Raw genomic sequence first — 15,946 nt, 5'->3', positions numbered from 1 at the left:
ATGTTTTTGATGGACTTGATATTTTTTTATGCTTTTGACATCTCTCTACTTGTTAACCATTTTTAAGCAAAATAGTCCAAGTTTAGTGGTTTGATTGGATTGTCTTGTAACTCATGGAGTTGTATCGTTGTTTATGTTTTGTCACAAAATTGTCAAAAGGAAAGTTCATTAGGCTTTTGTGTGTTCGCAAATTCATAAGTTAAATGTCCAAAAAAGGGCTGAAAATGAAAATTTGAAGTATTTGATTGATGTACAATTGATGTCCGATTCAGGGGTGGTCCCAAAGAAAAAAAAAATTAAAAAAAAAAAATCTTTAAAAATTAACTTTTGCCCCCCTCAATTTTTTTTTTTTTTTTTTAAAAAAATTTTGTCCTCCCCAAACTGAACATTCTAATTCCACCCCTGGTCCGATTGATCAGGACTCACTTTCAAACCTGCTGAGAATTCTTTTACTTCTCTTTTTTTTTTTTTTTTTTTTTGGCCCTTTTAGTGAAGGCACTTTCAGCTTACAGACTATGAAACCATTGAAACGGGCATTGTCCCTTCAATATGGGCTTCGTTTGGGCAAACGTTATATAGCATAGGGGTATTCCACAGGCGCAACTGGGGGGCATTGCTCAAATAGCCCAACCTCACACCATCTGACAAGGCCCAAGAAAAGGATCATCGATCTCCATTTGGACTGAAGTGGATCCTCTTGCCAGAAGGAGCTGCTTGCATCTAATTATATGTCAAAGTTTCCTGAGTTACTGTAGCAGCAGTCTTCATGTTGTTAAGAGAGATCTCTCTTAAAAGATAAAACTATCCTCTAACTGTACTAGTTTTGATTAAAGGCTAAGAGACAATCTGCAGAGGCCATCTACAGTCGGTCTTTAAACAAGTAAGTTCCATTACCCTTCTTCCTTTGTTTTTTTTTTCTTCTATAATATGCTAAATAACTATAGACCTGCGATATATTGTTCAAGCGTCTTATATAGCCTGTATTTCACTCTGGCAATATGGGTTTCCCTATTGATGTTTGCAGTCAAAAGTTAATCGTTAGAATTCAGGGAGACAAAATCTTGAGATAATCATACTTGTAGTCCTAAGAGATTCACTGAGATTGGGTAATCTCCATGGTCGTGTTTATATTTCAGAATCTAGAGGAAGCAATTTCGATTTCAGTCCTCAGCTCGAATTGCTGATCATACATATCATATAAGGTTCATATAAGTACTGGGTACTAAACTATTGAAACACCTTGTCGTATTATGTTATGTAATTGAAGTTAGAAGAAAATACGATGGAACTTCCTATCCCACAACCATGAAAGTGAAATAAATAGGTTGCTACTACCCTATTACTAATTACTAATTAGCTAAAAGCTAATCAATAAAATTATTGTACTGCATGTATCTCTACGATGGTTGGAAAATGGAACTTAGCGAATGTAAATGTTAATGAGCAGAGTCTTCAGCAGCCAAGTTGTATAAGCAAGAAAAAGGGAAAGAAGGAAAGAAAAACACTAAACTGACTGGTAGGTGAAATTGGGCTCGAACACCTTGATTTTATTAGTTAGTAGATGGATATATGTAGTTGTCAGCTTGAAATTCATTAACATTAGTGATTGGTTTTGTGCAATGTATTTGGAACAGATCTGACTTGTACGATTTGTTTAGAACATGAGGGCTGTTGATGGAACTGATCTTGTCTCCATTCGCATTGATGAAAAGCTTGTTGGGTTGACTCCAAATACTCCGGAGTACTCTTGTATATTTAGAGTGCATACCCAGTTACGCAACGTAAATGAGAAAGCATACGAACCTGAACTGCTTGCTGTTGGTCCTTACCACCGCGGCAAGGTTGATTTGAGGCCGATGGAAGAGCACAAATTGCGTTATTTACAACTACTTCTTCAAAAGAGAAACGAAAGCAGTGTGGAAAGATACATCAAGGCGATGAGAGAATTGGAAGGAAGAGCTCGTAGATTCTATGCAGAAACCATTAGCCTAACCACAGATGAGTTCGTAGAAATGTTGCTTCTTGATGGGTGTTTCATCATTGAGTTGTTCCGCAAGTTCAAAAAGACGGATCCAATACATGATGAATGTGACCCAATCTTCCGATTGGATTGGATGTTCTATAGCTTAACACGTGATCTAATGTTATTTGAAAACCAAATTCCATCCTTTGTTCTCACTAAATTGTTCGAGATGACAGAGGTTCCTAACGAGCAGGACCACCTTATTAATCTAGCCATGTTTTACTTGGAAGGCTCATTATTTTCATTTGGAGGCCGTATCTCAAAATCAAGTTATGAATTGCGAAACAGTAGGCATCTACTTGCTTTGCTACATAAATCTGTCACTCCACCATATGTAGAAATCAGTACAGGTAGGAATGTTGTAGAGTGGAATTCAATACCTAGTGCCACAGAGCTTCAAGAGGCTGGAGTCAAATTCAAGAAGCTAGAGACAGGTGGCTTCTTAGAAATAAAGTTCAACATTAATGGGGTAATGGAAATTCCACTTTTGAAAATAGGAGATGAAACAGAATCGATGTTCCGAAATCTGGTTGCGTATGAGCAATACAGTACAAGTAATAATCCCAAATACTTCACAGAATATATGAACTTCATGGATTATCTCATCAACTCTCCAAAGGATGTTGAATTACTTCGTCGACGAGGAATTATTGAAAATTGGCTGGGTGATGATGAAGCTGTCTCCACAATGTTTAACAAGCTTGGTCACTGTGTCGTGGTATCCAACTTCCGTTATGCTCAAATTTTCAGAGATGTGAACAAGTATTGCAGAAGACGTCAGAATGTGTGGATAGCAAAATTGAGGCACAACTATTTCAACAGTCCTTGGGCATTGATTTCATTTCTTGCAGCTGCCTTTTTGCTCCTACTTGCTTTAACACAGACCATTTTTACCGTTCTTGCTTACTTTGTTCCCAGAAAGTAACAAGTAGCTGATAATTTTGTTCCCTTAATTAGTCCATATCACATAATTTTGGAATAATGTTTTAGTAATTCATGACTTAAATGGCTCCTCAAAAGATCTTTCTGCTGACCAGCTAGAGTACTTATCTTTGTTGAATTCGAATGCCTATTAATAAGTTGCTTTGATAACTTCAAAAAGTTTCAACTTGGTCACCAAATTCTTGCGTTTATTTTATGTTTTGTTGGATTTTGGTGATAGTAACTGTGGTGTTTGACTTAATAATTGTTTCGAATTTTTCAAACTTGACACCGGGAGAAAGTAATGAAGCTATATTTTGCCATTTGTAGTTGATTTAGCTCTTTTCTGCATTGAAAGGGGGATTATTAGTAGGATGTTAGTTGGACTGCCAAAATGTATTGTAAATTGTAATTTCTGTCGATAGTTAAAGGTGGGTGAATTACCATGGCAATCACACAATGACAAAAGTAGTGATAAGGAGGAAATTTATCATAAGAAGGCCACACCCACATGGGCCATGGCTACCGTTTTGAGCACGTCACCCACATGCATCCACTTTTACTCCTTCGGCCAATCTTCGCACTCTCATTTGTGCTACACTTCCCCAACACTCTATCAAAAATAAATAAATAAATAAAGCTTTGCCACTAGTTTGAGTAATTTTATTGATAATGATTCATGTTGTTTCTCGTAGAGGGGAAGAAAAAGGCTGTGGGACATGTTAATGTTTGGTTGTTGAAGAAAATGGCTTTGCCATGTGTGTTGTCTACGATCACTTCCACTTGCTCTCTCTTAAAAGATAAAATCATAAAACCATTTTTTTTTTTTTTTTTCTTTTGAGGAGTCGAGCGAAATTATATTAGAAAACATCTCAAGTATAGCGCTCAACATCAATAAGAGGAGAAATACAATGTGGAGTTTTCTCAATATATAAGAACATGTTCTCTATAGGATAACGCTTTTTTCGCAAGACAGTGGGCTACCTCGTTAAAGTTTTGTCCAACATGGCTGACCCTTCATTTAAGCAGACAATTCATTACCCCTCCAGTTTCATCAATTAGGTGACCATACCGGCTCTAATTTCGACGATTTATTCTCAAAGCCTGCACCATTTGGAGAGCTATCACCTTCTAAAATTACTGTAAAAAAACTCAATTCTCTGCTAAAATGTGCAGCCCTCAGTGCTGCCATAGCTTCTGCAACATCTGGTGCAATGATGTGATCATTTGGCGTTGAAAAAGTTGCCAACACCTCTCCCGAGTTATCTCTAATAAAACCATCCTTTTAAGCGCACTAGTTATCGTTCTTGTATTCTATGCTTTAACATTTTGATTAAAGGCCAAGAAACAATCTGCAGAGGCCATCTACAGTCAATCTTTGAACAAGTTCCACTATCCTTCTTCCTTCTTTTTTCATGCGAATGTGACTAACATTTTTTCCAATATAAGAACCTAACTCTGATACCATTTGTAACAACCCATATTTATAATTACTAGATGCATGTGCAATTGTTAGCTTGAAATTCAATTAACATTAGTGATAGAGGTTTTGTGCAATGCATTTGGAACATAGACTTGTACAATTTGTTTAGAACATGAGGGCTGTTGATGGAGTCCATCTTGTCTCCATTCGTATTGATGAAAAGCTTGTTGGCATGGCTCCAAATGCTCGGGAGTATTGTATATTTAAAGTGCACACCCAGTTACGCAAGACAAATGAAAAGGCATATGAACCTATAATGGTTGCCATTGGCCCTTACCACCATGGCAAGGATGACTCAAGGCTTATGGAAGACCACAAATTGCACTATTTATGACTACTTCTTCAAAGGAGAAACGAAAGCAGTGCGGAAGCATACATTAAGGCCATGAGAGAATTGGAAGGAAGAGCACGTGAATTCTATGCAGAACCCATTAGCCTAAATACAGATGAGTTTGTAGAAATGATGCTACTTGATGACCGTTTCATCATTGAGCTGCTTCGCAAGTTTTTATTTGATGATCTAAGAGATGAATGTGACCCAATCTTTCAAAAGGATTGGATCCTCCCTAGCTTAATGCGTGATCTGTTGTTACTAGAAAACCAACTTCCATTCTCTCTTGCTAAGTTGTTTGAGATGATTGAGGTTCCTAATAACCTGCAGAAGAACATTATTGATCTAGCCTTGCTTTTTTTCACTTCATTGCCATCTCTAGAGTGTTTGTATGAATCAGGGGATGTTTCAATCCAAAACAATAAGCATCTACTTGGTCTGATATATAAACTTATCCGTCTTTCATTTGCGAAAATGGGGACAATTGGAAATGTTGTGCTTGATAAAATAGAGTGGAAGGCAATGCAGTGCGCCACAGAGCTTCAAAAGGCTGGAGTCAGATTCAAGAAGGTAGAGTGAGTCAACTTGTTTAACATGAAGTTCAACAATGGGGTAATGGAAATTTCACTTTTAAAAATAGAAGATCAGACAGAATGTATCTTTAGAAATTTGATTGCATATGAGTAATATAGTCAAAAGAATCATCTCCAATACGTAACAGGCTATGTAAACTTCATGGATTATCTCATCAACTCTCCAAAGGATGTTGAATTGCTTTGTCGATGTGGAATAATTGAAAATTGGTTGGGTGATGATGAAGTTGTCTCCACCATGTTCAACAAGCTTGGTGACTGTGTCGGGGTAAACGACTTGTGTTATGATGAAATTTTAAGCAATTTGAACAAGCATTGCGGAAGACGTCAAAATGTATGGATGGCAAATTTGAGGCACAACTATTTCAACAGTTCTTGGGCATTGATATCATTTCTTGCAGCTGTCTTTTTGCTTCTACTCACTATAGCACAGACCATATTTTCCCTTCTTTCTTACATTATTTCCATAAAGTAACAAGTACCTGATAATTTCGGAATAATGTTTTTTGGCTATTCAATGGCTTAAATCGATGGCTCCTCAGGCAATCTTTTTGCTGGGCTAGAGTCATGACCTTTGTTGAATTCGAATGTCAAGCTATTGTCATGGGAACCACCTTAATTAATTAGAGGTTGTTTATGGGTTTGTAATAATGTTTTAGGCATCAATGAAACTGTTGGCTTATTTTTTTATTTGAGAAATGATTCACGTCAATATTTTTTTGTTATTATTATTTGAAATCAAAACGACCTTGTTTCATTTTAAATGGGGTGGGTTAATCTATTGTCAAATCCAATCTAAAAATATGTCTAATAAACACCTGCTTACCAAAAAAAAAAAACATTTAGGCCCATAAAAAATAGTCTTGGCCCAGTATAAAAGACTCACTATTAACTCATTAACCGACCGGCATGTAACCAACTTAATCAAAATAGTCGGAAATTGTTACCTCGGTATACAATTGGTTAATTAATCACTTAACTAACCATGACAGTTCAGTGAGCAAAAATGCCCCTACTATCACTGCCCTACTTCCTAGGAGCATATAAATCACCCAAAATCAAGTAGTTTACTGCATAAAAGATGCACTTAATTTAATTATATGATAACATATATACCACCTTGCCAACAGCCACTTCTCACTAAATTAATCCAGATGTTGTACAACAACATGTTGTCGTTGTTTTTTTTTTTTTTTTTAATGATGACAAATCCGAAGGCTTCTTTTTGAAAACATTCGCACTTGCCGCGTAATTGTTGTTGTTGTTTTTTTTTTTTTTCAATGATGACAAATCCGAAGGCTTTTTTTTCAAAACATTCGCACTTGCCGCATAAGAGCTTTGGCCTTCGCTGGGCTTGAGAGCAAATGCCTCATTTCTCCTACTTGCTTTAACACAAACCATGTTTTCCTTCTTCTTTTTTCTCACAATTTTCCCAGAAAGTAATAAGTATTACTACCTGATAATTAATTTGACCTTTAATCCATATGGACTTCATTTGGGAAAATGGACGGCCAATACGTTACAGGGCTATTCCACGCGCAATTGAGCGTTACATGACATCCGAGCAATCAAATAGCCCTTCCCTCCCCTTCTTGACACATCTGACAAAGTCAAGGTCAAGCAAAGGTTGCCTTAAAACAAGTCAAACTTCTGTTAAGACCACTTCCACGTACGCTTCCTCGATCTCTTAAAACATGTATATAAAACAATCCTTTTAAGCGTAGTAGTTAGCTTTCTTGTATTACTTCTATGCTTTAGCGTTCTGATTAAAGGCCAAGAAACAATCTGCAGAGGCCATCTACAGTCAAGTCTTTGAACAAGTAAGTTCCATTATCCTTCTTCCTTTTTTCTTCTTGCGATTTTTTCTAGATTCTCTAGCATGCTAAAGAATTATAGACGATTTCTTTTTTCGGGTTTTTGAATGTCCAAAATAGATTTGGTAATTAATTATTATAGCAATGAATGCAATTTATCTTAACTCAAAGTAGTTTGGAGCAGAGAGTTGTACAACTTGTTTAGAACATGAGGCCTGTTGATGGAGTTGATCTTATCTCCATTCGTATTGATGAAAAGCTTGCTGGGTTGACTCCAAATGATCCGGAATACTCTTGTATATTCAGAGTGCATAACCAATTACGTAAGACAAATGAGAAGGCAAACGAGCCTCAGCTACTTGCCATTGGTCCTTACCACCGTGGCAAGGATGACTTGAGGTTTATGGAAGACCACAAATTGCGTTATTTACAACTAATTCTTCAAAGGGGAAATGAAAGCAGCGTGGAAAGATACATTAAGGCCATGAGAGAATTGGAAGGAAGAGCTCGTGAATTCTATGCAGAACCCATTAGCCTAACCACAGATGATTTCGTAGAAATGTTGCTTCTTGATGGGTGTTTCATCATTGAGCTGTTTCGCAAGTTAGCAGTGACGGATCTAAGAGAAGAATTTGACCCAATCTTTCAAGTGGGTTGGATCTTCTGTACCTTAAAGCGTGATCTATTGTTACTGGAAAACCAACTTCCATTCTTCATTCTCACTAAGTTGTTTGAGATGACTAAGGTTCCGAACCTGCACAAGGAGATTATTGATCTATCCCTGCATTTTTTCACTTCATTACCATCTCTAGAGTATTCCTATGAATCAGGGGATGTTTCAATCCGAAACAATAAGCATCTACTTGGTCTGATACATAAATTTATCCGTCCAATTGGAAATGTTGTACTTGATCAAAAAGATCAGAAGTCAACACGGGGTGCCACAGAGCTTGAAGAGGCTGGAGTCAAATTCAAGAAGGTAGAGGGAGTCAACTTGTTTGACATAAAGTTCAACAATGGGGTACTGGAAATTTCACTTTTGCAAATAGAAGATCGATCAGAATCTTTGTTCCGAAATCTGATTGCATATGAGCAATACAGTCGAAATTATCATCTCCAATACGTCACAGACTATGTGAGCTTCATGGGCTATCTCATCCACTCTCCAAAGGATGTTGAATTGCTTCGTCGATGTGGAATTGTAGTAAATTGGTTGGTGATGATGAAGCTGTCTCCACCATGTTTAACAAGATTGGTGACTGTGTCGTGGTATACGATTTGTGTTATGCTGAAATTTTAAGCAATTTGGACAAGCATTGCAGAAGACGACAGAATGTGTGGATGGCAAAATTGAGGCACAACTATTTCAACAGTCCTTGGGCATTGATTTCATTTCTTGCGGCTGCTGTTTTGCTCCTACTTGCTTTAACACAAACCATATTTTCCATTCTTTCTTATTTTGGTTCCCAGAAAGTAACAAGTACCTGATTATTTTGTGCCCTTACTTCATATAACATATATAATTTTGGAATAATGTTTTAGTAATTCAATGACTTATATGGCTCCTTAGGACATCTGTCTGCTGAGCTAAACTCATGATCTTTGTTGAATTCGAATAGCTATTGTCATGTGATCCAACTTAATTTGAGATCTTTAATTTATGGGTTTGTAATTAATAATGTTCTGAGCATCAATGGAACTATTGGCTTATTTCCAATTTCTGAATGAAACCCTCTCTCTCTCTCTCTCATCATCATCATCATAAGCATCCTGAGATGACTCACTATGGTTAAGTGTATTATTCACAACCCAAGGATTTTTCTTAACTTCAGAATTCATGGTACGTAAGAGATTGGAAAAGTATTCATAGGAAAAGGAGTTAAGGATCTCACTCATGAATTTATTCCAAACAAAGTGAACATTCTCCGATACTATTTGAAAATATAAAACTAGACTCTAAACACACCTAAAAAGGGGGTTGAATAGGTGTTGACAAAATAATACGGAATTTAAAAAATTAACAACCATAACCAAACTCAATCATGCAGCAAATTAAAGAGTAAAAATTCTATAACAGTAAAATAAAATCAAACCACACAATATCAATCATCACACAATCAATATAAGGATTTTGGTGATGAAGTAGAAATCTTTTGAAGAACTCTTCAAACGTAAAATTACCTCAAGACAACTAAACCTAGGAAATCAATCCACTATAGAAGAAAAAGGATTACAAAAAGTTTACACTTACAAAACTTTTGAAGTTGATACTCTCTTGCATAAGACAAGCGACCTCACTTGACTTCTACTGTAGTAGCCTTTCCCAAAACGTATGGAACAATTCTTCTATTTAATCTCTTTTACTAGAACTCTGGTAGGCTTCAGTTATTGTTGGTGAACGATTGTGGTTTACAACAAAGACTCTAAGAGACAGTCAATTGAAAGCACAAAAACATGAGTTTTCTCTCTTAGCACATGAAGGAATTGCCTATTTTTTCTCTGAAACTATTGCCTTCAATCCTTACATAATTTGTGCTTCAAAAGTCCTTAAATATACTTGAAAAAAAAGAAAAAAAAAAAAAAAAAAAAAAAAAAGCCCTAAAATCACAAAGTTGGTTACCAATTTCCATCGATTCGGACAAGATTTTCCGTCTTCTTTTTACATCCTGTTTTGACTCCAAGAACATTGAAATTGGAAAATTTTAATGAAATTCAAAATTGTAGCATTTGAATCAGCTTTCTAATGACACAAAGTTTTCTTCAATCGGAGCTCGGAATCAAAAGTTATGATCATTTTAGTCTAGTAAAGTCAATATTGATAACATACACAAACTTGAATAATTAAATCTTGGATTAACTTTTTCACCAACTTAATTAACCCTAGAATTATGTTTTGACACTGGATTTGCCAACACTAAAAACCTAGCATCCATCATTTGAATCTTTCCATCCTGAGTTATCTCTTTAGCTGGTATTTCAACTGATGGTCTTAGAGCATCCTTATCGGCAACATCTTCAGTAGCATTATCTACAGGAACTCTGTCTTGATCATGTAGCTTAACATGTTTCACAGTATCCAACTTCTGTTATGCTAAAATTTTATACAATTTGAACAAACATTGCTGAAGACGTAAGAATATTATATGGATGGCATGAAAGAGAATATAATTGTAAAATAAATTAAAGGAAAATGCGGAATAAAGAAAATAAGACCAATGATTTACGTGGTTCGATCTATAACATATATTCACAAGATAAAGCTCAAAGAGCTACATTTTAAAATGGAGATAGTCTTAGAGCATCCTTATGGACAATGTTTTATTTTCATGTTTTGTTGGATTTTGGTGATATTAATTGTCGTGTTTCACTTAATAATTATTGTACGTGGTAGCTAGGTAATCTGAATTATTGTAACTTGAGATCTTGAGATCTTTTCTGCGCATTTTTGCAGTATGTGATTTAGCTCTTCGAAACTGTTCTTCTCACCTCTGGCTTCAACCTGGACGAGCCCAACCTTTGGCTACAGGATCCATATAGGTAAGGTGGTGTTTTTAGGGTTATAAGCATAAGAAGTACCACGCATGGCTGGGTTGGAACGGGCTTATCATACAGCTTCTTCAATATATCACTACAAAAAAAAAACAAGGTTTAGTAACGCTTGGAATAGAGGCGCTTTAATAAAACATCCCCCTATAGAGACGTTTTATTGTGTAAACGACACAAAATATAATTAGCAACGCTTGTGCAGAAAAACGTCTCCTTAATTCGGGACATTCCAATAGGACATGCCCCAATTTAGTTAATTAAGTGCGCTTGGCTGACAAGCGCCCTTAATTCGGGACGCCTACTATCCAGGCACCCTTAATTAGGGGCGACTGCAAGCTAGGCGCCCTTAATTAAGTATGCCTGGCTGGCAAGCGCCCCTAATTAAGGGCGCCTGGCTGGGAAGCGCCCTTAATTCGGGACGCCTGCCATTCAGGCACCCTTAATTAGGGGCGCCTGCCAGCTAGGCGCACTTAATTAAGGGCGCCTAGTTGGCAGGCGCCCCGGATTAAGGGCGCTTGGCTGACAAGTGCCCCTACTTAAGGGCGCCTAGCTTGTAAGCGCTCTTAATTCGGGATGCCTGCTATCCAAGTGCCCTTAATTAGGGGTACCTGCCAGCTAGGCGCCCTTAATTGAGTGCACCTGGCTGGCAAGCACCCTTAATTAGGATCGCTTGCCATCTAGGCGCCCTTAATTAGGGGCGCCTGCCAACTAGGCGCCCTTAATTAAGGGTGCCTAGCTGGCAGGCGCCCCTAATTAGGGATGCTAGCCAGCTAGGCGCACTTAAATAAGGGGGCCTGGATAGCAGGTGCACCGAAATTATTTTTGTTAGTGCGCGAGCTTAATTTTCCCTAGGGAAAATTAAGCTCGCCTATGATTCCTTAGCTCTCACCGAATACTTTTCCCTTCAATATTTTCCCTCTCCCTGTACAGTATCTTTAATTTAAATAAATCTTATGAAATTTTTTATTAATTCTAATCCAACACCCACCCACTCACCACTGAATCCCTACCTATGAACTAGTCGCACGTACGTGATGGCCGGTTGATCCCGTCTGACTAAACAACCTTGACCGACGGAATGTGGGTTTTGGTAGCGAAAGGATATAGTTTAATTTGATGGTCGGGGTCGCAATGTAAAATTTGTAGTTGATGGGGGTATATGGTAATCGAGTGGTCGTAGTTCAATGGGGGAAAATGACAATTACCCATAAAATTTACAAATTAATTTTTTTTTATTTTAAAAAATATATATATGTGGGTTGGTAGCCACCCCCTTTGGGGGAGGGGTGGCCAAGGAGCCACCCTAGTGGCTTGCCGCCACCCCCAACCCATTGGGGTGGCACGCGGCCACCCTTGGCCACCCTGGAGTGGCTTGCATGCCACTCCACAAGTGGGGTGGCCGTCGAGCCACTCCCAGATTTTGCTGGGGGTGGCCCGTGAGCCACCCCTACGCCATGGGGGTGGCCGTGCACCACCCCCAGCCCCCAACTAAATCAACGATGGCCCGAAGGCCACCCCCACCTAAGGGGTGGCACGTGGGCCACCCCATGGTGGTTAGGGGTGGCCGCACGCCACTCCCGGCCATTTTTGGGGGTGGCTCGTTGGCCACAACCCCTCCGATCCCCTGTCCTCATTTTTTTTTTAATATTGAAAATAATTTATATATTTAATATATTTATTTACTTTTAAATAAGAATGACATGTATCATCATTCTATTGGTGATGACGTGATATACTAATGGAATCCATTAATTAACTACTTTGACAGAATTTAATTGATTACAGGAATTAAATTATTATTGTGGCTTATCCCGATAATTTCTGAATTAGTATTATTTTTGTTTTTATATCACATAGATGAATTTTTAATCTAGACAACCACATTAACTGATTTTGCATTTATATATTTTTTATTTTAAGTCTCTTTTAAATGTTTTTTAATTTTTAGTATTTACTTTTTATTTTTATAAATAAATTTATAAGTGTTTTTTAATTTTAATATATTTATATTTTTTGTTTTTGCGAGCGGGAACTTAACTTTCCTTTTGATTCCTCAACTCCCGCTCTAAGACTTAATTTCTCCCTCAATATATATTTTCCCTAACCTCTCCCCGCGCGGCTCGCCAGTCCCCACTCTCTGCATCAGGATATATATATATATATATATATTTTCGATCCCTAGCCTCTCCCCTCTCCCTCAATATATATCTATCCATATCTCTCTCTACGGCGCCAGTCGCCCCTCTCTCAATCTCAATTTTCCTATCTCACTCTCCGGCGCCCAGTGACCCACACGGTTGGCCAACCCACCGGCCATCTTCTCCAGTCGAAACCAGCCTGCCTCTCTCTACGTTCCTGTACTAGTGAGTCTCTCTCTGTCTCTGTCTCTGTTTTTCTTTGTCTCTGCTGTCTCTTTAAGTTGTCGATTTGGGATTCTAATAGTCAGATTTTTTATGTATTATGATTTTTAGGAGAATTAGGGATTTTAAATTCAGCAAAGTTTTCTCTGCTTTTAGGGTGTAGTTGGTTTGTTGAATGCAGCAATCACAATTTTGAAGAATCTCCATGGTTGTCCTGGAGTGTTCTTTCAGATTTAATTTAGTTTTGATTTCACTGTGCAATTCGTTCATATTAACATTTAGTACTGATTTCACTGTGCAGTTCGTTCATATTAACATTTCGTTCATAATTCAGTTTTTTTTAGCATGTTCCTTTGTTTTTCCTCTTCATTGGTAGTGCCAGAATAGTCTGCTTTACTATCCAAATTTACTCGTCGAGATTGGTGCCATTTTTTGAATTTTAATTGTCTTATGTAAGTTTTTTGGAAAAGTTGTATACCATTGTGGAAGAAACATGATGATCTTCTGGAGTCCGGAATATACCTGGAAAAGTTGTATACCACCGGATAGATCTTATCTTTTCTAGAAAATTTATCTTATCATCAGGAAATTATTAGTCAATCATCTGATTTTCGAAAAAAAAAAAAAAAATAAGTTTTAAAGTATTTTTCTCATGATAATTAAGGTGCCACTTTCAACTAATAAAAATCTTTTCACACATACTAGCTAGAAATTTGAGATCAAATAATATTTTCATTAGGAGAAAATACTTTACATTATATTATTTATATTTACATTTTCATGATTAAAAATGTTACTTAAGAACATATATATGATTGCATAATATACATTTGCATCTATTTATATATAGGTGAGAATGAATTAACAAATGAAGATGAGCATGCAACTGATGCAGAAGACGACCATTGTGGATCATCACAAAGTATGTGTAGATCTTCATATCTTAGTCACTTGTAATATAATCTAATTATATATAGGTTTGCACTTTCAAAATAGTTAGATATATGTTTGTAATTTAATATATATATATATTTTTGGTTTTATCATTTGCAGGTAATCGTTAAGTGACGTACGTATACTTGACCTGTTAGGTTGGGTACGTATTTGACGCCAAATGCTAAGCGAACTCGTTGATATATTTTATTTCATATGCAATATACAATTTTTGTAAACTATTTTAAGAGGTGGTACACTTTATGTTTATGATATCGTTTTGGATATTTTATTTCATATGTATGTTACAATTTTTATTAACTCTTTAAGATGTGGTACACTTTGTGTTTATGATATCATCATTTTGAATTTAGATATCTTATGAGATATGAGATTGTATATATGGATTAGATATGTATTGTGAGATATATATGTATAAGATTGTATGAGATTGATGAATGGAGAAAATATTTATGGATTAATCCAATATTTATGGAGAAAATATGCAATACAATATTGTATTGCGTATTGTATATTAGGAGAAAATAAAAAATATATATAGATTGCATGGAAAAAATATTTTCTCTATATATTAATTATTGGATGCACTTCGCGGCGTGGAAGTGCTCCCATATAGAAATAGGGGCTCTTTACACACAAGCGCCCCCTTTTATGAAAGGGGGCGCTTGCCCACCTGAGCGCCCCCTTTTTAGAATGGGGGCGCTTCCTAGGCAAACGCCCCCTTTTAAAAAAGGGGGCGCATCCTAGGCAAGCGACCCCTTTTTAAAAAGGGGGTGTTTGCCCAGGAAGCGCCCTTATTCTAAAAAGGGGGCGCTTGCCCAGGAAGCGCCCTCATTCTAAAAAGGGGGCGCTTGATTAGGAAGCGCCCCCATTTCAAAACGGGGGTGCTTGCCTAGGAAGCGCCCCCATTTAAAAACGGGGGCACTTGCCTAGGAAGCGCCCCCTTTTAAAAAAGGGGGCGCTTGCCTAAGAAGCGTCCCCATTTAAAAAAGGGGGCTTTTTTCACAACTAAGTGCCCCCTTTAAAAAAAGGGGTACTTTGTTCCAAACGTCCCCTTTTCGATGCGCTTTTTAGTAAAAAAAGTCTCAATCTTAAATTCTAGTCGCCATAAAAACTGACGTGTCCCAAGTGCTCCTAATCAAGCATTGCGAAATCAATAGGGACGTTTTTTTGGCCAAAAATGCCCTAACCATGTCGCTAAACCTTGTTTTTTTTTGTGGTGTATGCACATACAAGAATATACAAGATAAGGAATTAATAAACAAATTACATCTTTTATTCCAAGACAACATTAGTTTAGGCTCGGTGTATGTTTCTAAAACAAATGGGGGTATTTTGAAAAAAATGTTAATGGAAGAATAGATTTCAAACAACTGAAAGATGGATACACTAAATTGAGAAAAAACGAACTTTAGAGACGGCATTGCAAAAGTAATGATAATTCAAGATGTTAAATGAAATTTCTCCTAACAATATTCTATCTATCAAGGGGTATTGGATGCTCAATAGAGTCACTCTTATTCCACTTTATCTTCCATCTCTTCCAAAACCAGATGAAAAGATTTTATCTTCGATCTGTAGGCACAAAAATGAATTGGCTTTGTAAATTCCTGTTTATTTTTGTGGTCTACTGTCTCTGTTGAGCACTTGGCTGGTAGTTTTCTTTCAACATTTTAAAAAGCAATGATATATCTGAATATTTGTTAGGAAACTGCATAAATACTTGTCTCTTCCATTTAGTACAAATGCAGATGGAAAGGAAAGGGGAATAAGAGTAAAAATTGACATTAAGGCTTTAAAAGTTATTTAAAAATATATTCATCAATATATTTAACATGGTATCATAGTTATTTAACATGGTATCAAAGCAACTGCACACTTCAGATGGAAAGGAAAGGGGAATAAGAGTGACACAGATTAA

The 15,946-nt window shown here is 36.9% G+C and overlaps 1 protein-coding gene and 2 pseudogenes across 3 annotated transcripts; all 3 read left to right on the top strand.

Annotated features, from left to right (window-relative positions):
• The first annotated feature begins 766 nt into the window (after positions 1-766).
• On the top strand, positions 767-3,083 carry LOC132179236 (UPF0481 protein At3g47200-like). 3 transcript variants are annotated; one of them, XM_088515769.1, is made up of 2 exons: positions 767-880; positions 1,659-3,083. In XM_088515769.1, exon 2 carries the CDS (start codon positions 1,662-1,664, stop codon positions 2,946-2,948), a length of 1,287 nt encoding a protein of 428 aa, XP_088371895.1. In that variant the 5' UTR covers positions 767-880; positions 1,659-1,661; the 3' UTR covers positions 2,949-3,083. The 3 variants fall into 3 exon arrangements, with proteins under 3 accessions (XP_088371895.1, XP_059447890.2, XP_088371894.1); XM_059591907.2 differs by having other exon boundaries at positions 1,635-3,083; XM_088515768.1 differs by lacking the exon at positions 767-880 and adding an exon at positions 1,217-1,516 and having other exon boundaries at positions 1,635-3,083.
• Positions 3,084-4,496: 1,413 nt separating this feature from the next.
• LOC148586565 (UPF0481 protein At3g47200-like) lies at positions 4,497-5,476 on the top strand (annotated as a pseudogene).
• A 1,897-nt stretch (positions 5,477-7,373) lies between these two features.
• LOC132178351 (UPF0481 protein At3g47200-like) lies at positions 7,374-8,773 on the top strand (annotated as a pseudogene).
• The last annotated feature ends 7,173 nt before the right edge of the window (positions 8,774-15,946 follow it).

Source organism: Corylus avellana, chromosome 4 (assembly GCF_965113065.1).
Source record: "Corylus avellana chromosome 4, dhCorAvel1.hap1.2, whole genome shotgun sequence".
Classification (NCBI taxonomy): Eukaryota; Viridiplantae; Streptophyta; class Magnoliopsida; order Fagales; family Betulaceae; genus Corylus; species Corylus avellana.
This window is presented reverse-complemented; position numbering and strand designations above follow the sequence as displayed.

What these genes read in the sequence shown, in the direction of transcription:
- LOC132179236 (XM_088515769.1), top strand. Translation starts at nt 1,662, where the DNA reads ATGAGGGCTGTTGATGGAACTGATCTTGTCTCCATTCGCATTGATGAA.